The 26391-nt window shown below is 44.0% G+C and overlaps 1 protein-coding gene across 1 annotated transcript in view; it reads left to right on the top strand.

Moving 5' to 3' along the window:
* UNC79 (unc-79 homolog, NALCN channel complex subunit) overlaps positions 1-26391 on the top strand; it is a 129543-nt gene that overhangs the window by 92532 nt on the left and 10620 nt on the right. Inside the window, 13 exon segments of the mRNA XM_033140685.1 lie at positions 320-422; positions 3312-3354; positions 3356-3453; positions 5644-5682; positions 6151-6263; positions 6366-6451; positions 7526-7699; positions 8371-8439; positions 10879-10989; positions 13477-13581; positions 22405-22482; positions 24191-24280; positions 25261-25436. Of these exon segments, the coding sequence (XP_032996576.1) occupies positions 320-422; positions 3312-3354; positions 3356-3453; positions 5644-5682; positions 6151-6263; positions 6366-6451; positions 7526-7699; positions 8371-8439; positions 10879-10989; positions 13477-13581; positions 22405-22482; positions 24191-24280; positions 25261-25436 (1285 nt within the window).

Here is a 26391-nt window from a genome sequence, read left to right as displayed (position 1 = left end):
AAGAGAGCAAGTATGATCGAAGGGGTTCTCCAAACACACTGCTTCTAGTGTGACTCTTCATTGGGGACAATCCTTCAGATTTCTCTGGAGAAGTATCCTCTAGCAGATCTTTGATTACTTTAGAAACATCCCATCAATTTTGATAAAATTTACAGCAGAAGGTATTGTCAATAGGATTCATTGGTCAAAAGAGAAATCTACGTACAAAACAGTTACTTTTGTTTTTTAATCCCATTAATGTTCAAGGATCCTTCCTTCCTGCCTTCCTGCCTTCCTGCCTTCCTTCTCTTTCTCTCTTTCTCTCCCCCTTCCTCTCCAGGTGCCACAAAATCTAGCTTGCTGTCAGCACCCAGTATAGTCAGTATGTTTGTACCAGCGCCCGAAGATTTTATTGATGACCAGCCGACCATGATGACTGACAAGTAAGCATCTTTCATTTCTTCATTCTAACTGCACGCACAAATGATGGCAAACACACAAATGATGAAACAGTCAAAACATCTACAAAGCTATTCCAGTGCAGGTTCAGACTGGGAAAGGTCTCTATTAGAAAGGCTTGTTAAAAGAAGAAAGTCTTCATTAAGCACTGAAGAGGCAACAGAGATGACACCTGTCTAATACTCAGGGGGAGGAAATTCCAAAGAGTGGTTTTGTGACACTAAGGGCCTGATTCCTACATTGGGCGAAACAGACCTCCTGATATCAGCAGGAGGCCTTCAGGTGCAGAGTGCAGTGGTCTGACTGGTTCTATATGGTGAGAGATGATCTTTCAGGTATCCTGGTCCCACCCTGTATCGGGCTTTATAAACTGTAAGCAGCTTTGAACTTAGCCCAGAGGTTAACAGGTAGCCACTTGTGTATTTAGTGGTTTGTCATTTAAGACCAACAATAGACATAGAGCTGATTTATAAACAGCAGCACAGCAGCAGAAGAAGAGCACTTTGTAACCTGAACAAAACTGGAAGTATCTTTAGAAGACTTCCTTAAACTTTTCAAGTAAAGAAAGTTGGAAGGCCAAAACAGAAGACACTTGTAACAAGTATCTGAAGAAGTGTGCATGCACACGAAAGCTCATACCAGGAACAAACTCAGTTGGTCTCTAAGGTGCTACTAGAAAGAATTTTCGATTTGTTTTGACTTGTAACAAGTGTTAGACTTGATGAGAACTGGGGATTTTAAAAAATATACCAGTATATTAAAAAGCTCCCTCAAGGCAAAAACCCTCCCTTTCCCCGATAGGAGTATGATGTTTCTCATTTCTATGATTTGGGGTGGGTGGGTGGGTGATGGGGCAAAGGGGGGGGGGAATAACAAGAAAAAACTGCAATGTAATTTTCAACACGGGGTCCATTTTTAAAGGGACATTATGGGGAAATAACAGGTTTATTTATTGAGTTATTTGGATATTTATTCAATGTATATCTTTCCTCCCCCTCCCCCGCCCCAAAAAGGAGCCCTGGGTGCCAAACACATCAATCAAAATCACAATTAAATTAAATTATAAATATTCTAAAAACCATGAAAAACTTATTTCAGCCAGAGATCTCAGAGTTGCCAGGAACAATTCCTTTCAGCCATATTATTATTATTATTATTATTATTATTATTATTATTATTATTATTATTAACCAGACTTCATCTGAGGATCACAGGGTAGTTTACAGTATAAAATGCCTGGGTAAACAGGAATGTTTTGAATTCATACTGTAAGTATGCTTTTATGTTTATTTTCATGCTGTATTTTTTATGTTGTGAACCCCCCTGAGATCTACGGATGAAGAGCAGCATACAAATTGTTTAAATAATAATAATAAGTCAATAAAGAGGGGGACAGATGCACCTGACCAGGGAAAGCATTCCACAATGGGGAGCTGCCACTGAAAAGGCCCTGTCATGGAAGCATTGGCAACTGGGCAGATGCTAGGATGATGAATTGCACATGGCCAAAAAAAGAGGACTGGGGAACAAGTTGGCATAAAATTCACAGTGCTTAAATGCATGCACATTTAGACGCGGGTTGGGGTGGCGCTGTGGTCTAAACCACAAAACCTAGGGCTTGCCAATCAGAAGGTCGGCGGTTCGAATCCCCGCGACGGGGTGAGCTCCCGTTGCTTGGTCCCTACTCCTGCCCACCTAGCAGTTTGAAAGCACGTCAAAAGTGCAAGTAGATAAATAGGTACCGCTCCGGCAGAAAGGTAAACGGTGTTTACGTGCGCTGCTCTGGTTCGTTAGAAGTGGCTTAGTCATGCTGGCCACATGACCCAAAAGCTGTCTGCAGACAAACGCCGGCTCCCTCAGCCTATAAGCAAGATGAGCGCGCAACCCCAGAGTCATCCGCGACTGGACCTAACGGTCAGGGTTACCTTTACCTTACCTTACTGTTGTGTAAATAGAACTGTAGTACATCTCACAATAGTGAGAAAGACGGACCTGCACAGTGTGCTATCCCAGCACTAACCCTTGATGGGCATCTTCAATATAGCTGTTCTCCCTCCCTCTTTATCTTTAAACTGGACTGGGATTGAACAACCCTCTAAACAAAGTACGCCTTCAAATAGAGGACTGTAGGTGCCCAGAGGCAAAGTACTCAGACAAAAATGTGTTGGGAATGGTATCTCACCTTGTGCTCTGACCATTCTGCATTACTCCTCTGAATGCATTAATCGAGTACCAGTGGCTGGGAAAACCTGACTGTAGCATTACAATGGGAATAAAAGGAAGTAGAATTAAGATTTTCATTTTATTTTTGTAAACAACCAAATATCCCACGAGGTTAATTTTGTATCAGCCAGTTGGTCTGGCTGCTTTCAGAAAGCTTTGGCAGCAGGTAGTAAACTGGGCTAAATGAGATTGACTTTCATGACCTTGCTGGCATTTTCTCCTGCTGCCGCTGAGAGGGAAGAGGAAAATTGCCTGTAAAATCCCATTAAGTTCAAATATCACAATCTGTTGGAGACATTAGTGAGTGGTTGATCAAATTACCCAAGCATGCCCATTGGGCTGAGATGTACTGGCTTCCCAATGCTGTTTGTCTCTTTCTGTGCCCTGCGATATTCTGCCTCATCTCTCCTGCATCTGACATGTCCCTTAAGATCACACACACACAAAGCCTTGGCAAAGTTTTCAAAGATGTCTCTTGGCATTGCAGGAGCAGCCTGCCAGTCAGTGCCCAAAGCACTTAATGCTGAATAAATGTCTTCCTTCCTTTCCTGCAAGCCAACCCACTGATCCATCAGTCATGGCTTTAATCACTGTAGGAATGTAATGTCCTCTTTTAATGCCCAGACCTCTTCTTCATAATTTTCTTACAGGTGCCATGATTGTGGAGCCATCTTGGAAGAGTATGATGAAGAAAACATTAGGTCTGGCCATTGTGGTTCTCTCCACGTTTATTCACCTCAGCCCAGATCTGGCTGCTCCTTTGTTGCTGGATATCATGCAGTCTGTAGGAAGGTAAGAAACTTGCCTTGCCTTGCCTTGCCTTGCTGCTTTATATTGACTCAGACTAATGGTCCACCTTGCTTAGTATCACCTTCATTGACATAGAATCATAGAAAGGTAGAGATGGAAGGGATCCCGAGGGTCATCTAGTCCAACCCCCTGCAATGTAGGAATCTCAGCTAAAGAAATCCATGACAGATGGTCATCCAACCTCTGCTTAAAAACCTCCAAGGAAGCAGAGTCCACAACCTCCTGAGGGAGACCATTCCACTGTCAAACAGCGCTTAGAAAGTTCTTCCTGATGTTTAGTCGGAATCTTCTTTCTTGTAACTTGAAGCCATCGGTTTTGTAGTCCTACGCTCCAGAGCAGCAGAAAACAAGCTTGCTCCATCTTCCGTGTGACAGCCCTTGAGATATTTAAAGGTGGCTATCATCTCTCCTCTGCATTTCCTCTTCTCCTGGCTAACATACCCAGCTCCTTCAACCATTCCTCATAAGGCTTGGTTTCTAGATCCTTGATCATCTTGGTCACCCTCCTCTGCACAATTTCCAGCTTGTCAACATCATTCTTAAACTGTGGTGCCCAGAATTAGACACAGTATTCCAGGAGTGGTCTGACCAAGGCAGAACAGAGCGGTACTATTTTACTTCCCTTGATCTAGACATGATACATCTGTTGATGCAGCCTAGAATAGCATTAGCTTTTTAAATAGAAGCTCTCCAGGGTTTCAGGCAGGACTCTCCCCCAGCCCTATCCAAAGATGTCAGGGATTGAACCTGGGAACTTCTGCATGCAAAGCAGATGCTCTGTCACTGAGCTACGCCTCTTGCTCCCCTCCCTTCTGTGGAGAAATGGTTTGCAACCATGAGGGAGTTGACTATCGTCTCTGTCACTTGGTAGACCTGAATGTATGGGAATGCTTATATCAGGGATGGGGAACTCGTGTTGCTGGACTACAACTCCCATAACCTCTGACTGTCGTCCACACGGACTGGGGCTGGTGGAAGATGGAGTCCAACAACATCTGGACACCATGCCATATAAGAAGTGGCATGGAGGAATTTGAAAGGTAGTTAAAGATTGTTGCTAATATGGAGTGGTTCATGTCTTCTAGATGTTGGACTCCAAAATCCCCAGGCAGCATGACCAATAGTCAGGGTTGACGTAGTCCAGCAACATTTGGAGCCCCACGGGTTCCCGGTCCCTGGGGGGGCCACACTTCTGACTCTCATGATAAATGGCATGGAGGAACCTGAAAATTGGTTAGAGATTGCTGCTGGGGGATTCTGCCCAGGAACTGATGAAGTTTTGATGTCAGCCTCACAGCGAGAGCTATCTGGGGGAAACTGCTTCTTGCAGAGGACAGTGGGCTCCCAGCTGAAAATGAATTGAATGAATGAATTGAATGAATGAATTTTTTTTTTTTTACGGTCACAGACCAACTCACTAAGTCAACAATACAAAAGTGATACATTAAAATTTGCACAGCAAATACCATACACGTATATGCACGTATACAGCAGCATCTAAAATATATGGATTAGAATCGGGGCATTTAAAATATTGCCTAAAAATTGCCATTTAGGGTTCTGTTCATAGCGATAATACCGCTTGTTCTCTGAGCCTCATGGCTGCTACACAGTATTTCGCTACTTTCAGGGTAATCTCAGGGTCCCTGTCCCCAGCTGAAAATGTCCTGCCCCCATGTCACATCCTCACCTTTCACTTTCTCCATAATTTATACTTTCACTTGCCTGTGAAGTTGGAAGGGATTGGACCTGGGCCCATTTGCATGCTAAGTGCACATGCTTTCATCACTTCCTCTTTGTCACAAGAAGGGAAAGTGAATAGAAGTTCTGACAGTTTTGCAACAGTGGCTGTTCTGCATAGCTCAGTTGGGAGAGCACGGGACTCTTAATCTCAGGGTCATGGGTTTGAGCCCCACATAGAATGGAAGATTCCTGAATTGCAGGGGATTGGACTAGATGATTCTTGTGGTCCCTTCCAACTCTACAGTTCTACGATTCTATGATAATGGTTTAGCAAAAGTATGACATATTTTGCCAGCCAGGTATTAACCAAAGATAGTCTTCATGATTGTGAAGTCATTTAATCTGGGATTTGATTTGATTGCACCAGCCATTTCAACGATTTCACTTTAATATAAATAAATTGTTTTTGTTTGCCTCCTTCTCCGCCAGGTTGGCTTCAAGCACCAATTTTTCTAATCAAGCAGAAAGGTACAGTACAATCAAAATAAGTCCCCCCCCCCTATACAGACCACAAACAAGTGTATAAATATCCCCTGTTTGGTGGAGGTAATTTTGAATTAATAATAATAAAAAACAGAACAAAATACCCCCACAGCTAACATATTTGGTTTCCTTTTCCTTGCTTGTCATCATGCTGTAGTTTGCAGCACCATCCGTTGCCAGCCACATGAACTGCTGTGTGATGACAGCCTTACATTTTTATGTATCAGGAAGATATGCAAGCTGGGGGGGGGGGGAAGCACTAATTTGAGCGAAGACATTTGAATCACATGCAGCCCCCCCGTTAACTCTTACTCTTTTCTCGCCACAACGTATTTGAATTTAAATTCCTACTGAACAGATCAAAGTGGGTGATGTTTGGTTTTTCCATGGTGAGATATGCTTGAAGAATCATGGCATCTCCCTCCCTCTTTATTCCTTCATTTCGTTCCTCAGCATGATGATCCCAGGGAATGCTGCAGGCGTGGCCAAGCAATTTCTCCGCTGTATTTTCCATCAACTGGCTCCCAATGGCATACTTCCCCAGCTGTTCCAGAGCAACATCAAAGGTAATGTGCAAATGTCTGAGATTTGTTTCCCTTCCTCTCCACAACCTCCATGCTGAAACTTCTTTGGAAAATAACAACAACCTCAAATGTTGTCATTTGCAGATGGAAGTTTTCTACGGACCTTGGCTACATCTCTCATGGATTTCAGTGAACTGAGTTCCATAGCTGCTTTGAGCCAGCTTCTGGAGGTTAGTTTACCATCTCTGTAACTTTCACAATCACTCTTTTCTTTCCACTGGATGTATTTTACATCTTCTCCCTAAACTTTTACTGGGGCAGAGCTGAAACTGCTCAAACACTTCCATTTTGTGTCAGGCAAACACCACATTTATTTTCAATGTGTGTCTTCCCTCACAGCACTGAGAACTAAAGAAGAGTCCTGCTGGATCAGGCCAATGGCCCATCTAGTCCAACTTTGGTTTGGGACCCTCAGCAGCAGATTTGTGGGACGGGGGTACACAGAGGCTGGAAATGGGAGGAGAGAAACCCAAAGTCTCCTTGCACAAATGGATTTTCCTTGTTCAAACGGGCAGACATGATTACGTGTTGTCCCATTGCTACTATAGGTTAAAGATAATATCTGTGTCCAAATGCAGATGAATAGCTGTCACTGGGTGTCAAAAATCAGGGAAGGGATGTCTTTATTCCCTGGTTGTGGCATTTCCAGAGGGATCTTGCTGGTTGCTGTTGAAACTAGGATGCTGGATTAGAAAGACCTTTCATTATAGCTGTTATTTAACTCATACTTATTACACACACACACACACACACACACACACGTATATCCAGATCAATTTCATTTCTTTTCTTATCATTACATTTATACTCCACCTTTCCCTCCAAGGAGTTCAAGGTGGTGTACGTGGTTCACTCTTTCACCTTTACAACAACCTGTGAGGTAGGTTAGGCACCACCTACATATTTGCTTCTCCTCATTCCTGTGATGTATAATGTACACCATCCTTTCCCAACCCAATGCCCTCCAGATGTTTTGAACGCCAACTCCCACCAGCTATAGCCAGCACAGGTGTACTGGTTGGAACGGATGCAAGTTGAAGTGCTGTAGGTTAGGAAAGGTTGAGATACCATTGGTGGAATGAAAAAAACAAAACAAGGTAGTTTGTAATTTATTTGTTGGAGGGAATAGGAAATCAGTCCCTATTCTTTGCACTTTTCAAAAATGCTCCTCGCTGTCTTAATTTTTTTTAATTTTTTTTTGCGAGAGCAGGGTTTGAATTGTCCATGTATACTTATTTTCTTAGGGCTTAAACACCAAAAAGAATTTGCCAGCAGGGGGCGGGATGCTACGCTGCTTGGAGAACATTGCTACGTTTATGGAAGCTTTGCCAATGGATTCCCCCAGCAATCTCTGGACCACGATCAGCAACCAGTTCCAGACATTCTTTACAAAACTGCCCTGCGTTTTGCCACTCAAGGTACAGTGTTTGCAATCCCAGATTCAGTCCTTGGCATCCCCAGGTGCTGCTGAGAAAATCGCCCATCTAAAACCTCAGACAGCTGTTGCCAGTCATTGTAGATAATGTGAAGCTAGATGGGCCAGTGGTCTGACTTGGCAAGCACCTATCCAATCTGAATGGAGATTTCTCTCTCTCTCTCTCTCAATTCATATAGGGTTTGGTCAAGGAGGACTTGCACCAAATCTGTGTTAGCCAGACGATCTGCTCAACTTACCCATCATCTAGTACAGGGTTTCCCAAACTTGGGTTTCCAGCTGTTTTTTGACTACCACTCCCATCATCCCTAGCTAGCAGGAACAGTGGTCAGGGATGATGGGAACTGGAGTCCCAAAACAGCTGGAAACCCAAGTTTGGAAAACCGCAATCTAGTAAGTAGCAGGTACTGCCATGCACCACCTGTGAAAGCTGGCTGTCCATGCAGGAGTGGAAGCACTACAAAGTGTTTCCTCCAGCCCAAAAGCCCACTCTTAACTCAGACAACTACCTCTCAGACAGACTCACATTGTGTGCTTCTGCACTTCTGTACAACTGCCTTCTCTTTAGCATTCTTTATACCTGGCAGGGCTAAATTACATTTTAAGGAAAGGAACTAACTCTTTCTTCTGTGCCCTCCCCCGTTTCCTCCCCAGTGTTCTTTAGATTCTAGTCTAAGAATAATGATCTGCTTGCTGAAGATACCCACCGGCAGTGCTGCCAGAGTAAGTGCTTGAGATTTTAAATATTTATTTAAAACCTCCCCTCTTCCTCATCATTTCAGGTTTCTTCCTTATCTCTTAGCGGGAAGAGTATTATAGCCAAGTGCAATTGTGCCGTGTCAAGCAGGATAGGAGTTCTCTAAATCTAGGTTGCATTAATGTGTGGGAGGGATTACATTCACTGTGTGGGTGGGAGTTTATGTCTTCTTAAGGAGTTGGATTTCTTTCTTTTCTTTTTTTTAAAATCGGCACCAGTAACTTTACCTAGAGCTTTGCAGTTTTGGCCAAACCAAACCGAGATGAGAGCAAGTACAGGATCTCATGAATAAAAAAATATTGAATAGCAGAGGCTGCATTTCTTGGGACTTTCATGTCTGGTTTAATTTAGGGAGGCAAGCACATTCCTTAATGGCACATGGCTGACTGTGTGAGCCAACGTCATTGAAAAACGTTGTGTTTGAGGCAATGCAGTGGCCAACTTTTTGTCTGCAGCGGCCGGCTTGTGACTTTTAGCTGCACGTGAAAGCTGTTGCCCAGTGTGTTGGACAGCAAAAGATCATCACGTCTGTGTGGACTGGTTTTATAGACTTCAGGTCAACCAGGCACCTCTAGGTAGAGCAGAGCATGCAGAAGGTCTCACAGCCATTCCCTGGGATTTTCCAGTTTAAAGGGCCAGGTAGCAGGTAATAAGAAAAGCTCTCTGTGGGAGACTATGGGAAGCCACTACCAGTCAGAGTAGAAAATACTTGGTTAGATGAACAAATAGCCTGATTCCTATGACTGTTTCAATAGCTTTGATCTCAAAGAGAGTGAGATGCTTTCATCCATGTGCATTTGTGCTCATCCACATGGTTATTTATTTAGACCATAAAATTGACATGAGTCAACAGTGTGATGCAGCAGCTAAAAAAGCCAATGCAATTCTGGGCTGCATCAATAGGAGTATAGCATCTAGATCGAGGGAAGTAATAGTACCACTGTATTCCGCTCTGGTCAGACCTCACCTGGAATACTGTGTCCAGTTCTGGGCACCACAGTTCAAGAAGGATACTGACAAGCCGGAACGTGTCCAGAGGATTTATTAGATTTATATACTGCCCTTCATCATAAGATCTCAGCACGGTTCACAGAATATGGTTCACAGGGAGCCTATGGGAACTAAACAGATTCCTTGCTCAACTTAAGAATACCCTAGGGGAAGAGGATTCTGATCTTTCCTGGAACACTTTGTTGTTGTTGTTGTTGTTGAGTTATTAATTGCCTAGTAAACCACTGTCTCAATGGGATTTACACATAATATAATTAAAAGCAGTTAAAAGGACAAAAACAACTAATACTATAGGGTTGTGGGTTCAAGCCCCACGTCGGGCAAAAGATTCCTTCATTGCAGGGGTTTGGACTAGATGACCCTCGTGGTCCTTCCAGTTCTATGATGTAAAACAAGGCTAAAACCCTGGCAAATGGACACTCATAGTAAAGGGCCGTTTAAGGTAAAGGTAAAGGACCCCTGGACGGTTAAGTCCAGTCAAAGGTGACTATGGGGTTGTGGCTCTCATCTCGCTTTCAGGCCGAGGGAGCTGGCAGCTTTCTGGGTCATGTGGCCAGCATGACTAAACCGCTTCTGGCGCAGCGGAACACCATGACGGAAACCAGAGCGCACGGGAATGCCGTTTACCCTCCCGCTGCAGCGGTACCCATTTATCTACTTGCATTGACGTGCTTTCGAACTGCTAGGTTGGCAGGAGCTGGGACAGAGCAACGGGAACTCACCCCGTCGTGCAGATTTGAACCGCCGACCTTTTGATCGGCAAATGCAAGAGGCTCAGTGGTTTAGACCACAGCGCCACCTGTGTCCCTTCAAAAGGCCATTTATCCAGCAGGGAAAGCCTGTATGAACAAAAATGTCTTCAGTTGTTTCTGGAAAGTACATATAGTGCCTGTCATATGTTGACAGGATAGCTACTCCATAGAAATTCATATCTTGACAGGAAAGCTATTCCACAGAAAGCCCTACTCAGTATTATTGTGGAGTGGGCTTCTGAGATGTTTGGAAGTTGCCGGAGAAACTCTCCCCCAGAAAGTCTCCTGCAGTCTGCTGGTTGTATAAGGGACTCTCAAGTAACCTGGTCTTGAGCTGCGTAGGGACTTATATGTTAGCGCCAACACTTTGAGCTTGGCCTGGTCGCAGATTGGCAGCCAGTGCGAATCTTGCAAGCGGAACACTTTCCAGCAGTTCTCTTAAGGTGCTGGCTGGGAATCCCAAAGTGTGACTACAGTCATTGGAACGAATCAGTTTGGGCAGCTGCAACTTCATATCCTTCAAGTTAAAAAAAAAAAAGGTAGGCTTTGTTATAATGAACAATTTCACAACCCACACACCCTTCGTTTTGCTGAAAGAAGCATATATTTCCTGACATGCCCTCCATCTTTCTTTCATTGTAGAGTCTGCTGGAGCCATTTTCAAAATTGCTGAGTTTCGTCATTCAGAACGCCGTCTTCACCCTAGCGTATTTGGTAGAGCTGTGTGGTTTGTGTCACAGAGCTTTCACAAAGGTAATTAACTGGCTTGTTTCCTTTTAATTGCACTAGAGACAGGGGCAAATGGGGAACCCACTTACTCCTTATTTTAGTTCTCAAGCGAAATTGACGTCGAAGCAACCTCTGTTCCATCTGCTATTTAAAATTAGAGGTAAAGTTGAACGTTACAGAAAGGAGCTGAAACTCTGGCCAAAACCTGCTTGAGAGGTTGTGCAAATATTATACTTTACCTTTTCCTTGATGGATCTGGGGATAGCTCATTAATAGAAATTCTGGAATCTACCAGAAGTACTTGCACACTAATACATTGGTGTGGGAAGCTTTTTCAGCCCAAGGCTCTCATTCTCTTCTGGGCAGCCCTTCAGAAGTCACATGCTAGAGCCAAGAGTAGGCAGAGCAATTGATGCAGCCTACTTTCTACACAAGCTTACACATCCCCATCTATCCTCCATCCACATGAATGTGTGTGTGTGAACGGGGGGAGGTGTTTGCATCTTCCATGTCTGCCTTGGTTTGAGAGGTATATATTTTTTTATTATGTCCGCTACTTTCAACCTCGCTGCTGTGATATTTGCATTATCAGTAATTCCACTGAACATGCATTAGGCCATCCTGTCTCTCAAAAATAAGAGAGGTTTACTCCCCATCTGACAAAAATCCAGATCAATAAACTGTAGGGACATCTGGAGTTCATCTCACAGGGGAGCAAATTAGCTTGGGAGTGGGGGCTAGAAAGTTGCCCTCCCCCATCTTTCCATTTGCCTATGCGCCAGGACAAAATGCTCAATGGAACAGCAGATGTCATTGACATAATCCTCTCAGATGCAACATACCCTTCCCTCCTGGAAGAGAAATCCTTTGCATCACAGGGGATAGGAACTGTGGAGCTTAGACAGATGCATAAACACACGCAGGCCGTTGTAGGGCACTGAGCCCCTGTGGGAACTCCGGTGTGTGTGCTCTATGAGCAAGCACACACCTCACTGGTTTTCTTCTTCTTTCAACTCTATTTTCTTGCTCAAATTCTATGGACTGGACCCTAAATTCCCATGAAAGGGCTTGTGTATGCATGCTACATTTAAAGCACATTACTTCCCCCAAAGAATCCTGGGAGCTGTAGTTTAACGTTGCTAGAAACTGTAGCTCTGTGAGGGTAAGCTACAGTTCCTGGGATTCTTTGAGGAATGTCATGTTCTTTAAATATATGGTGTGGATGCAGCCTGGAACTCCCTTTGTAGGGTGAGGCTGATGACTGAAAGGGGTGGTGCTATGGGAGTTTTAGAAGTTGCCCCTACTTTCCTCTGTTCCTTCTGAAAATCTGTTTCAGTGGGGACTGCAGGGTATGGACGAAATGGAGGGATTTTCTTTCTGGAAGCAATATTACAGACGGCAGGAGAACACCTGGTACTGGGGATAATAGCTTCATTGATGCACAGGGAACTGAGGCAGTGCTACAGAAACCTGCTAAAGGGCAGAAAACTACAAGAAGGAAGTAGCTGGAGGGAGTGGCACATGGTTTCAGTTGTGTCTATACTAATGCACAGAGAATGAGAAACAAGAAAGATGAGTTTGAGCTGTCAATACAGAATGGCAAATATGACCCAATAGGCTTTACTGAAACCTAGTGGGGTGAGACTTATGGGTGGAATGTAGAAATTGAAGGGTGTAGCCTTTTCAAAGGGCATAGACCAAACAGGAAGAGAGGAGGAGTAGCATTATATGTAAATGATATGTACACTTCTGAAGAGATCCAGAGGTTCAAGCAGAGGTTGGATGGCTTAAGCTGTCATGGATGCTTTAGTTGAGATTCCTGTATTGCAGAGGAATGGACTAGAGCAGGGGTGGCCAACTCCCAAGAGACTGCGATCTGCTCACAGTGTTAAAAACTGGCAGTGATCTACCCCCTTTTTGGGGGGTTCAGGTCAAAGTTGTTGAGCTTTTTCTAGGAAGGAGGAAGGCCCATTTTGGGGGGATTTGGGTCAAAGTTGTTGAGTTTTTTCAGGGAGGAGGTATAATGTTGAGCTTTTTTTAGGGGAGCCACAGTTGTTCAGTTTCTTTGGGGGGAGCCAATGATCTACCAGTGCTCTACCGCAGATGTCCAGTGATGTACCGGTAGATCACAATCTACCTGTTGGACATGCCTGGACTAGAGGACTCTCGAGGTCCCTTCCAACTCTCAAATTCTTTGACTCTGTGAGCATGAGCCTCTCCTGGAACAGAATCTTCATTCATGGAAGGGCAATTCAGGATCTAAGCCTCTGTATGTGATTTGTATATAAAAGTGATTTAGTGGTTGGTTATGGGTTGCTGTGTGATTTTGAGGATGGGGTTATTTTATGGATTTTATGTTATTCTTTTAATGTATTTGGATTTCTTCTAAACTGCTCTGTACTTGCGCAAAGGGAGGCATATAAATCATCTAAATAAATAGCAGCCATGGATTTGGTGTTGAAGAATGTTGGAAGCATTAATTTAACCCCGATTTGTTCACTTTTCTTTTAGGAAAGGGATAAGTTCTACTTGTCCCGCAGTGTCATCTTAGAGTTGCTGCAAGCTCTGAAGTTAAAGTCTCCCTTGCCAGATACAAACCTTCTGCTTTTGGTCCAGGTACGGAACAAACACTTCTTTAAAAATGGTTTAATAGTGAATGTTTTCTTCCTTGCTTAAGATATTATGTTGTCTGAAATGAGCACCAAATGGCATCCAACCTCCTTTCCTTAGGCCAAGTTCTGCTGCACCATTAAGACTTCAGTTTCTGCTTTAAAAATATAGGAGAAGAAATTGCCTTCCCTCATCTTCCTCCAACACAAGTGAAATTTCATTCACTACAAATCTGCATCCAATCCATTATGTTAGAGACAGGAACAAACAACTTGCAAATTGAATTACAGCAGTTTTCAAGGACAGCCACCCGCCCCCCGAAATTAAAAACACCGCTATAACCCCCCACGCCCCATAGCAGCACACCCGCAATTCATATTTCCGTTTGTGTAATGGGAGGGAGGTGGCAATTAATGAAGCAAAGCTATTTGCAAACCAGCATCCTTTCAGAAGGAGACCAGATTGGCTTAAATGATAACAGCTTTTAAAACACTACCCTTCCCCAACCAGCTAGTGAAATATGTATTAATAAATAGACATGTGACATTAGAACAGGGGTCAGCAAACTTTTTCAGCAGGGGGCCGGTCCACTGTCCCTCAGACCCTTGAAAAAAGAAGAAGAACGAATTCCTATGCCCCACAAATAACCCAGAGATGCATTTTAAATAAAAGCACACATTCTACTCATGTAAAAACACCAGGCAGGCCCCACAAATAACCCAGAGATGCATTTAAAATAAAAGGACACATTCTACTAATGTAAAAACACACTGATTCCTGGACTGTCCGCGGGCCACATTTAGAAGGCGATTGGGCCACATCTGCCCCCGGGCTTTAGTTTGGGGACCCCTGTATTAGAATCTCCAGTGTTTTAAGCAGACATTGAAAAGAATACAGAACTCAAAGTCATGAAGCAAGAGCAGCTGGGGGGAAAACACAAACTTTACAAAAACAAGCTATGGTTTGCTTGATCATTGTCATGGGGCAACGCATGGTTAACTCCTGTTAACCAAACCATGGTTTAGTTACAGGTGGGTAGCCGTGTTGGTCTGCCATAGTCGAAACAAAATAGGAAATTCTTTCCATGGTTTAGTGTTAAGTGTGAAATAGGCCACTGAGAGAGCTCCCTCCCAATTAAATCAACCTTCCTCCATTTTGGGCCTGAAGGACTCCTGCGTTACCAGATTGGAAGGAAAACACACAGCAGATGTTGCTCACTAGAGAGACACACAACTTTTTTTTTTTTAATACAGCAGCCTGACAGTAGCCATCCTCCACTGCAGAATGACTGGGCTGGCAGTTGCTGGCACTTAATCGCATCGAAATGACAAGGAGCTGAAATGGAAGTGACCTGGGTGGCCCACGGCGCAATGCACAGCTCTGCAGACTTGCTCCCCGGGTCACGCACAGTTCCACATGATTGACAGCCTCTTTTCTTTCCCCCCTCCGAAGTGCCTGGCGCTGTGCTCGGGCATATGTTTCTATGAGCCGCAGCTCCTCGTAAGCAACGGGCACATTAGTCAGAGAAAATTAGCAGTTGCCAGGAGAGCTGGAAAGTAACATTGACGTTCTAAATTACAGAGGGCTTAGAATTTCCATAAAAACAACTATTATAATATCAGTGTTAAGAGGAGAAGCGCCCCCCCTCTCTCTGTGTGTGTGGTTGGTTGTTGGGGGGGGGAGATGATGTTTGCAAGTACGTTGGATCAGGCCCTTCCTCATTAATTAAATGCAGATCAACCTGGAACCTTTATTTATGTATTTAAAAAGAGGAGAGGGCAGTCCTTTCTGCTTCTTGGACTCTGTGCCAAACAGGCAACGTTACGCAGAATGACAGAGTACTTGCCCCCCTGCCGACAAATCCCCCCACCCTACAAAAACACATACACACACATGCACAAAGGGTCTGGGAATGGCACCCTGTTTGTCATGGCATACCATGATTGCCAGCGGGGCATTTTTTAGGACTCAAGGTTGGGACGAGCTACTCATGACATCTCCGTCGTTGTTTGAAGTGCTGGGAAGCAGTCTGAGGCTGTCATGCTTCTTGAATATCAGTGGCTGGCAACTACAGGAGGGGAGAGTGCTCCTGTGCTCAGGTCCTGCCTGTGGGTTTTCCACAGGCATCTGGTTGGCTCTTGTGAGGACAGGATGCTGGACTAGAGGGGCCATTGGCCTGATCTACCAGACCTCTCCTTACATTCTTAAAACTTTTTCTGTGAGGCAGGGAGGGAGGGTTTTCGTTTCCCCTTGGCTGCTTTGTGTCAAGGGTAAGTCTCTCCTGCCCCTCGCATCCCACAAAAAAAAATATATTCTAGAATTCAGCAGCATCCCTGCAAAGCCTCTGAACCCCATGCCCACTTCTATGGAACTCGGGTGTGCATTTTTTGGCCCAAGCCCTAGCACCAACCTCTCCTAACCTGGTGCCCTCCAGATGTGTTGACCTATAAATACCATCCTCCCTGGCCATTGGTCAACCTCACAGGGGTTGGCAGGAGTTGTGTTCCAAACAGTCTGGAGACTGCAAGATTGTGGAAGGCTTACTTATGTAGTCATGGGTCTTCCACACCCCCTAAGAAGAGGAGGTCTGAGGAAGGCTTCCTCAACCACCCTGCTAAAGATGTCCCTAAAAGGAGGATCCCTGGGAGACAATGAAGCCTCCATCTTCTGCTCATGAGTTTGTAGGTCTTCGTCCACCCTCTGACCCTACTGGGTTGCCAGATGGATCCAGTTCCACATCCCTGGTATATAAAGAACAGGAGGTGACCTACCACAATGGGAAGGTGGTAGAACAAGGTGGGACATTGAAATACCATCTTAGCAATCACTTAATACTCCTGTGTATAGAAGTGTAAGGCTCTAGCTGCGTGAGACATGTAGGGACTCAGGCTGCTGCTTGATTTGACAAAGATAGCAGCACGGGGGCTAAGAACGTTAAATAAGAAGCAAGGTGGGCTGAATAACAAAAGATATATTCCTGACATTTACATTTGATACCCCAATTATTTCCACGTTACTCATCGCTGTCAGAATTGGTAGTGACACAAAACAAGAGGAAAGAGTTCTTTACGCTGGAGGATGGAAAAGTTTGGATAGGTGTATAATCTGCATGAGGTGTTCCTATGAGCACCCCTTCCCTGCGAGGAGAGCAGTTGTGGGGCAGGAAAGGTGCAGTCCCACTTGCAGGCCTCCCTTGGAAGCAAGAGTGAAGCTGCCAAAGGCTTAGGGTGTCTAGGAGTAAAGCCCATAGGGTGTTGGGGTTCGAAACCTGTCCTAATGCTCTTAACAAGGGTATGGGGGGATTCCTTGGAGCAGAACTGTTCCTGGAATCAGCAGCTGTGTGGGATTGTGGGGGTAATGACTGTTAGCTATTTATTTATTTTTAGTTATTTATCGCGATGGAGCTGTTTCACCCTCAGACCTCAGTGATGGAGTGGACTCTACACACAAGACTTGAAGATGAATCTTGATTTGTCAAGATGGCAGCAACTGAGCGATTTGTATTATTCATATATATTAAGTCCAATGCAATACATTTCTCTCCCTTGAGCCCAAGAGAGGGTTTAGTCCTTTTGCTTTCAAAACTCCTTTGTAGCCGTGCATAAGCCATTGGTCCATAGCTTGTCTGTCCTCACAAACCCCTCCAGACAGCATCTGCTTGAAGTCTTCACACTCCCATATTCTCAGTCAGCAAAACTCAGTCAGCAAAAAACGACGGTACAACCAGCCAAACCTTAACTCCCACCCTCACTGTCTAAGACACAAACACACACACTTTTAAAGGGAGTTAAGTTAAAGGGGTGCCTGGCGTGCTCTGGTCTATGGGGTCACGAAGAGTCGGATACGACTGAACGACTGAACAACAACAACAACAACAAAGTTAACAATGCCATAGTTCAGCGTTTCTGTCACCTTAATAGGAACCACCTGCGACTTCCGGCGAGGACGCCATCGCGGTCGGTCGTGGGTCGCTTCGGCAGCGAGGCGACCCAGGCCGGCCCGGGGGTTGGAGCCCCGCTACCGCAAAGCGGGGCTCCGGTAAACCGCGGGTCGAGCGTCCCGCGGCTGGGGCTCTCCGGCGAGCCCGTTATAGCTCCGAACCCTTCCCTCGTTCCCCCTGTAAAGGGGGAGTGGGGGTGAAGGGAACACGGAGCTGGGCTGAGGAGACATGCCCCAACCGGGCCGGCGAAGCGGCGGCCGCCGCTCGTGATGAGCGATATCGTTCTACTTGGCAGAAGCAAGACAGAAGAAGCCCGTTGGCCGTGAGTACGTTAATATTGGATCTATTGTATTGTATTTTGATATTTGTTGGAGGCCGCCCAGAGTGGCTGGGGAGACCCGGCCAGATGGGCGGGGTATAAATAATAAATTATTATTATTATTATTATTATTATTATTATTATCTTGACATTTGGCGCTCCGGGAGATATGACGGAAAGGAAGCCCGTCCTGACCTCCTTTGGTGAAAGCGAAAGTAACTGTATTGATGGTGGCTGCTGTTACAGCGGTGGATACAAATGTTTCAAATTTTATAAGCAAGATCAGTTAGACCCCTTTTGGGGATCTAAGTTGGTGGAAATATTTCTTCTTAAAAATGGATGGAATGTAATCTTTTCGCCCTGACTCCAGGGAAAATGGCTGCAGAGATTTGTGACAGAGATGGAAAAGTACTGTGATTAAGATGGCAAATATTGAAATTTGACACCCTGTGCCCATTTCTACCATGTTGGGTTTCGTTTTCAAGCTGGTTTTAGACTCTGGTCTCACTCATGAACAAAGGATTATTTTTTTGAAATTAGAATTGCTGAACCAGAAACTAACTCTGCTGAGCCAGGATGTTGCAAGACAGTTATATCCCACAAAACAGACCATTATAAATATGGCTAAAATGGAAGAGACCCTTGGCAGGGAGCTAAAGGGAATTATCGAAGTACAAAGTACAATGTTTTCGCAACTCCGAAGAGATGAAAAGTCCTGTTGGAGTGAGAGTCCCAGGATCAGAAGACAATTTATATCCAATTTCTGGGGTGAGAGCTCAGGAATGATGGGGAAAAGATTTATTTGCCTACAATCAAAAGATAAACGGAATTTCGAAGCGGAGATGCTGGAAAATGATGATCTGTGTACCCTGATGCTCCCTGCAAGGACTGTAATAGACTACGTCTGGATCTGTGGACTTACAAGAAAAGAGGACACTCTGGAAAATGGTTTGGGTGTAAGATGGAGGAATATCTGGGGGGAAGCCCCGAGATGGCGTAAGAAAATGGTTAGAAAAGGGATAGGGTGAAATATATTAAGGATAAAATTAGGATGGTTTATTATGGTACCCTGAAGCCGGTGTGTTAAGATTTTAAGCTTTCGAACTAGAGAAGAGATATTTGAATTTTTGTTTTATTAGCAGCAGTCTAAGTGAAAGAAGATGTTTGATATGATCTGATATAAGAAGTAATATGTGATGTTATGAAGTTGTATTATTAATTATTATGAAGTAATATTTGGAATAGATTTGATGTAAAATAAGAAGTGAGGGATTATTTTGGAGTAAAAATAAGATTTTAAGAAATATGTTTAGTTTAGATTCTTGAATGATTTAATTTTGAGATGAGAAGTTACTAAAGTAAATTAGATTTGGAACCAAAGGGGAGAAAACGGGGGAAGTCACCATGTAATGATTCGAACAAGAAAAGTTTTTTTTGTGTGTAAACAAGAATAAGAATTTTTGGTGTATTTTGTTTTGTTGTGGTTTGATTGTGGGGTTTGTGTTGGGGTTTGTGTTGTGTAGGTGTTATATTGTTCTTTGTTTTGTAAAAACCAAAAAAAAGGAACCACCTGCTTTGCAGCTGTTACATTATATGTGTTTTCTTTTCTGCAGTATTCTTTGTAAAATGCATTTTCTAACAAATACAGTGCAAATGCTAACAATGACCACAGCAGATGGAACAGGGCTCTTCTCTTTGCCCAATCTTATAGCTAGGCACAACACACCTGTCCCCAAATTGTTGCCCTCCAGACCAGAGCTCTCATCAGCCCCAGCCAGCATGACCAATGGTCAGGGATGATGGGACTCATTGTCCAGAACATCTGGAGCCCATCGGGGTGTGGAAGGCTAGTCCAAGCTCTGGGCTTCTGCTACCTGAGATCCTTTTACTTGGAGATGACAGGGGTTGAACCTGGCACGTTCTGCATGCAAACTGCCACTGAATGAGACCCCCTTCACCAGCCCTGACTCTGGTCAGGGACATCAATTTGTAATTCCTTCTTGGGCGGGGTGGGGGGGGGGAGATCTCATGCGTCTTGAATGCTATGGGGTTTTTCCTTCCACCAAGGTCTTAATACTGATTTCTCCTGACAGCAACAAGGAGCAAGCATAGGGCAGATTGTCATGTGGTGGGCCATGCGGAAGGGCCCAATCTCAATCCCTCTCATCTCCAGGTAGGGCTGGGTGAGGACCCTGCCTAAAACTCCAGGGAGCAGCTCCCAATCAGTGTGGACAAAGCTGAGCTAAATGGACCAATGATTCAATTTAAAGCAACTTTCTCATTTTCTAAATCTAGGCCCTTGCATAGGCCTCAGCCTGTTGCTGAGGTCATTCTCTCCATCCCCAAACCTAGACTACTTGTCTTCCTGGATCTCTGCCCAACCAACTACCCCTGAAACCTTTGCTGACACACTATCACAGACAGCAGATTTCTAGGGAGAGGCACAGCAGACATTTATCCTGTTTCTGTTCTGTTGTTTTGTGGCTTTTCTTTTACAATACTGGCATTAAATCTGTTGCCGGTGACGTCTTGGCATCTTGCAAGGAGTTGATATGGGCGATAGTGAGATGCTTTGGAAATAAGTGTTGGGGCCTTTGTCTAGTTTGCCCAGTCTTCCGCTTGCGGTGTCAGGTTGAAGCACACCCCATTTCCTGGAGGGATGCAGATAACGTCCAAAATGAGAGCCTCGGAAACAGTAAAGATGAACAGGAGGCCATTGCTCTTTGCAAATGCATGGCTGTTGCCACCTGTTCACATTTAAATGATCTCAAAACCCATTCAGCTTAATTACTTGCATGAGCCAGATTAGCTGGTTGCAAAAAAGGGAGCATTTGTGCACCTCTGCTTTACCATATGTGCACATACATATAGTAAATATGCTGAATATACTTAAGGACCGTAACTTTTTATCTCCAAAATAAAAAATAAAAAAAATTCCTTCCAGTAGCACCTTAGAGACCAACTAAGTTTGTTCTTGGTATGAGCTTTCGTGTGCATGCACATTTCTCCACTTACTGCCTTGTTTTTATTCCAGTCTTCCCCCAGCCTGGTGTCCTCCAGATGGTTTGGACTACAACTCCCATCAGCCCTAACTGCCATGGCCATGATGGGAGTCGTGGTCGAAAACATCGGAAAGGCTCCATGTTGGGAAGGTTTTTATAGTCCAGTGTTTCCCAACCTTGGGCCTCCAGCTGTTTTCGGACTACAATTCCCACCATCCCTGACCATTGGTCTTGCTATCTAGGGATGATAGGAGTTGTAGTCCAAAAACAGCTGGAGGCCCAAGGTTGGGAAACACTGTTCTAGTCTACCCCGGTAATAGATCTTGGATCCTACCAGGTGGAACAAAGTGTTGTTTGATTGCAAAACAGACTCACAAAACAGTGATACTCCCCAGCATCATATATCACTGTGAAATATCATGACATCATCCGTTGCAAACTCTCTCTGCATTTATTGCGTCAAACTTTCCAGCGGCGTGGGTGCGTCCAAGTCTGTTCCATTTTCTGTTATGGTCACTTGTGCCACATAACCATAAAGACAAAGTCGTCGTCCTCTTCCCCTTACCATCTAGTCGGCATGTCTAGCTCTTGCAGAGCTGAGCTCCTGTTTTGGCTGTCAGGAAGGAAAGGCAGTGGATATTGCAAGTGAGCCCGTTGCCCTCTTGCTTGTCACATTAATCGGTGTCGGCTGCTCTCAAAGGAAACTACTTTGACAATCCATTAGGCATATGAACACCTCATGTTGAACCTTGAATGCAAGGTGCTCCCATTCTGTAGGTTCGGGGTAAGAAAGATTCACCTCTTGGAATCTCTTTCCAATCGTAAATTTCTCTTTCTGTCCTGGAACGCATTAGTTGAGCAGAAGGTTGCCGACATGGCACCCATGGGTGCCCATTCACCCACAGAGGCCTTCCCCAGGTTGAAAGGAATGTTCTGTTGTAGGCAATATAATAGGTTACAGTGTGTGCTTGGTTATGGTATATGAATGGTGTTACTGACAGTTTCTCCAGTTTGCAAATGTACTCATGGGACCCAAAAAGCTGACGACCCCTGGTTTTTAATACGTCGTCCGTATTTTTTTTTAATCACATGTTATTTCTAAAAACCGTCTGATGTATAGAATAGTTGCTCACACTCAGTAAGAGAAAGAAGAGAAAATTCACAAGGAGGGGAAATGTTTTGCTCTGGAATGAAAGCTTTCATTAAGTCAATTGGAACTATAATTGACATAATGGTACCAGGACTGCAGGCTGTGTAATGAGCTTTGATTGAAAATCCTCTTTCGCTTTAAACTTGCTGCTGCAGAAATGAGAATACACATCTTAATTTTTATACAGTGAGATTATATATATATATATATATATATATATATATATAATGAAAAAGAATTGGATTGACTTCTTGATGATGGTTCTTGTTTCCAATATAAGCTCTCCCTTTTATGACCAGCAAAATTACCGCAAATATCAGCAAGAAGAAACTTTGTTTAATAAACTCATAAATTAGAGATTATTGCATCCTTACCACCAGCAGCCCACAAAATTGGTTAATATGTTATTTCTTATTAGTTTGTTTGTGCAGATGCTGGAACAAAACTAGCTGAATCATTGATCTTACACAAGCAAATGATCGCTTCCATCCCTGGAGTAAGTAACAAAACATAAGTCGCCTCTTCATAAGCTTCCAAATTTTTTTACCATCTCTTAGCTTCGTATGTATGTAGCCCACATTTTCCAGTTGGAAGGGACTTGAGACAGAAGAAGAGAACACACACACACACCCTTGACCACTGGGGCTTGGGATATAAAAAAGCAGCGATTTCCATCCTGTGCTATGCTGAACACAATCAGCACTGTTTCTTTTCTGCCACAGTTTGGCTTCCACTAAAACCTACATTATCCACTTTGCTTCGGCAGAAACAAACATAATTAATTACTTAATTAATTTCAGTGGAAGGGGAAAAGGCAAAAAACTGTGCAGAAAATAACATCATTACTTGTGTAACATTGGCCTTCATCTGATGTAGTAGGAAGCTTGTGCCACCATAAATATATTACTATTTATATCATGGGACTCTTTTTAGGTAAATAGATAGGTAAATGACCCCTGGACAGAATGGAGTCAAAGGTTTGTGCTAATCACTGCAGAATCATATGGCATTCCATCCGCATTGAAACTTAGTCACTCAGTTTTAATATAGTGCATGCTTTCTGTCTTTCAGGAGAAGAAACTCCAAACCTTCCAAGCTTAAACGATACTAAGTCACAACACCATTCCCCAGTTGAACTATAATGTTTTTTGAGCTAGGATGATACAATGGAGACTCTGGTAGCTTGAGGGCAGGGGCGGAAACGTGGAAGGGCAGATTATTCTGTTTGTACTCAACATATTTAGTGCAACGGGGAGAAACTGAATAAAAAGAAAGAGAAAATCCTTCGGATTCAGTCATTGGTATTCAAGGGGCTGGCGCACAATACCCTTTATCGTTCTGTCATTCAGTTTGAAAGAAGCAACATGTGGAATCCTTCTTCCAAGCCCACTGGAAGATGGAGGAGACTTTGACAGGGCTCTCTGTGACCTTATTTTTGCTGTTTGTTGTCCTGTCAAGCCAACTGACAGGCGTAACTGTGGAGGAGACAGAAGGTGGTGTAGTTCAGCCCTACGTAGATTTTATATTAGCATAGAGAAATGAGATTCACTTGGGTCAGCTGCTAAAATGCAGAATTTGAGCAGATTGTCTCTTCTCTCGCCCTCCGAATTCCAGCAAGTGAACCTCAACTGAGACTCTCTGAATTTGTGGGCCCAAATCATTGCTCATCAAAGAGGGGCAATCTGTTATCCATATCAGCTGATTACTTTGGGTCAGAAAGGGAGTTAAGGTTGAATATTTCGTTGCAGGACGGACCAGTTAGTTACATTCTGAATTCTCTGCCTCTCCACTCCAGGCCAGAAAAAATACAACTACAACCCTACCGCAATTGGCAGCAGCCAGTGTTAGGATAGTAAGCCTAAAAAAATCACAACCACTTACAGTACTATTAGTCCTTTTGCAATCAATGAGGCTACACTAGTGTAACTGATCTGTGTGAATTGCTCCATTAGGAACAATATTTGTCTTGAGATTAATCAGCTACTGTATAAGGCTGCAATGCTGTGCCCACTTACTGGGTCCAACTGAACCAGGTGGGATTTACCTCTGAGTCCAATTGAACCCAATGGGACTTACTTATGAGTAGACATATATAGGGTTCAGGATTCAGTTGGTTTGGGGCTGGGTGAGAGGAGGAAAATTGGACTTCCATTATTGTGCTTTGAGGAGCCCTGATAGTTGACCATTGTTCTTCCATGTTTTAGTGTGGAACAGCAGCCATGGAATGCATGAGGCAGTACATTGGTGAAGTTTTGGATTTTATTGCCGATATGCATACGTTAACTAAATTAAAGGTGAGTATAGCATTCAGACACATGAGTTCAAATGATGTTATTGCCTCGTTAGGGGAGTTCTGCATTCTGGCCATCCACATACCGTAGTTGGGAGAACCTTTAGATGCTTTCTGAAAGCCTTTGCCATGTTTTATGGGAAAGTTGAAAAAGTAGCTTCCTACAATAATGAATATAGAAAGGGTGACTGTATGAGCAGCAAAAAGTAGAAAATAGTGACCAGGGTCTACAGGGGTGCCAGGACTCATGCAAATAACTTGTGCTAGGCCAGTGGAACTGCTGACAATTGCTTGCTGTGCTGAGGCAGGAAGCAGGGCCTTGTTGGTGACTGCACCCTTTGAAACACTCTCCCCCTAGAGGTACGGATGGTAACTTCATTGTTGGACTTGCATTATCTAGGGCAAGCTTTTGGAGGAGTTGTTTAGCCTGTTCTGGGGTGTCAGGTTGCCCTGTTCTGCCCTGTGTATACTGTATGATCTGATTTCCAAATTGTATTTGGTTTTAATCTATTGGGTTTTGGTGTGTGTTTGTTGCACTTTTGGAAGTTGCTTTGGGGGCTTGGTGAAAAGTGGTCTCTATAAGTAAATGAATAAATTCAACTCCAAACACTCATAACTATCAATAAAAAATAAGAGTAGCAGTTAAAAAAAAAACCCCAAAAAACCCTCCAATCTTAACCAAAGCTCACTCTCAATCAACCAGCTCAACCAAACACTTGGGCAAACAAACGAGTCTTCACTTTTTGCAGGTATAATAAAGGTATTTGATAAACGGATAGAAGTATTGTATACTAGTGTGCAGTCTTTAACTCCCATCATTTGTAGTTCAAAACACCTGGAGAGCACCGGGTTGGTGAAAGCTGCTCTAGTGAACACAGTTTTTTCATTTAAACGGAACAGCTTCTTTGGCCTTCAAAATGCCTTTAAACACCCACATGTCTTACTTTTAATACCCTTAATATGCTGAATGTCCTTGCACCACAGAGTCACATGAAGACATGTTCCCAACCATTGCATGAGGACACTTTTGGTGGGCATCTGAAGGTCGGTTTAGCCCAGATTGCTGCGATGGAGATCTCGCGTGGCAACCACAGGGACAACAAGGCTGTAGTCCGTTACCTACCTTGGCTATACCATCCTCCATCTGCAATGCAACAGGGGTAAGGAAGTATTGGCTGCAAACAGTGTAATGTTAAGAACTTTAAAACGCATCACCAGATGGGTGTGCCATGATGAGGGATGAAAGTAGGGAGTTGCATCTATCACTTGTAATGTCAAATGTGATCTCCAGGAGGTGAAGGTAACCGATGGGTCTCAACCCCTCAATGGGTTAGGGACTTCCCCTACATGTGAAGACAGGCTTCCCTGGATTGAGACCAGCAATGGGTTCAACCGTCAAGAAGGCGGTTTCTGCACATGCTGTAGAGGGAAGTGAGGGGCAGATGAGGCTACTCAACCTGGGAAGGTAGGCCATCTGGGAGAAGGAAAACACTGATCCTAAACCTCATCTGCATTATGGGTTCATTTCGGGAGAAGAAACGGCTCAGGAGTAAATCCAGAGTGGAGTCCCCAAGACGGTTTGATGGTGCCTTCTTCCGGCAACTCCTACAGCCAAGCCAGTGCTAAACGTATTGCTCTGCTTTCCTTTGGATGACATCAGCGAGGCTTTTCATCTGGGCAATCCAGGACTGCCTAGCCTTGCGCCCCAAAGAGATCACTTCAGTTCACCCCTAGAGCTGCACTCCATTGTCTCTTGAGACAGATGGATGGCAGCAACATCATCGCTACGTACACACTAGTTGGGGAGCAGGAAAGAAACTGAATTCTCCTAGAAACAAAACATTGCAGTTTGTGTTACTTCCCTTCAACAAAAGTGACACACTGAGAAAAGACATCTGAATCTGCACCACAGTTCCAAGGGCCAGGTACAGAGGCCTGAGGGCCATGTTTGGCCCTCAGCCTGAGGTTCCCCACCCAATTCACTGTTTGAAAAAATGGATCACCTGAAAAGGCATGTTAATATGTACTTTGCTTTGCCTGTGTTTCACATCATTTGTTCATGCATTTGTTAGCGTAATAATATTATTTTGAGGCATGGGGAATAAAGCCTTTGGG

This window comes from Lacerta agilis, chromosome 1 (genome assembly GCF_009819535.1).
Source record: "Lacerta agilis isolate rLacAgi1 chromosome 1, rLacAgi1.pri, whole genome shotgun sequence".
Classification (NCBI taxonomy): domain Eukaryota; kingdom Metazoa; phylum Chordata; class Lepidosauria; order Squamata; family Lacertidae; genus Lacerta; species Lacerta agilis.
Note: the sequence above shows the minus strand (reverse complement) of the source record. Positions and strands in the feature narration are given on the sequence as shown.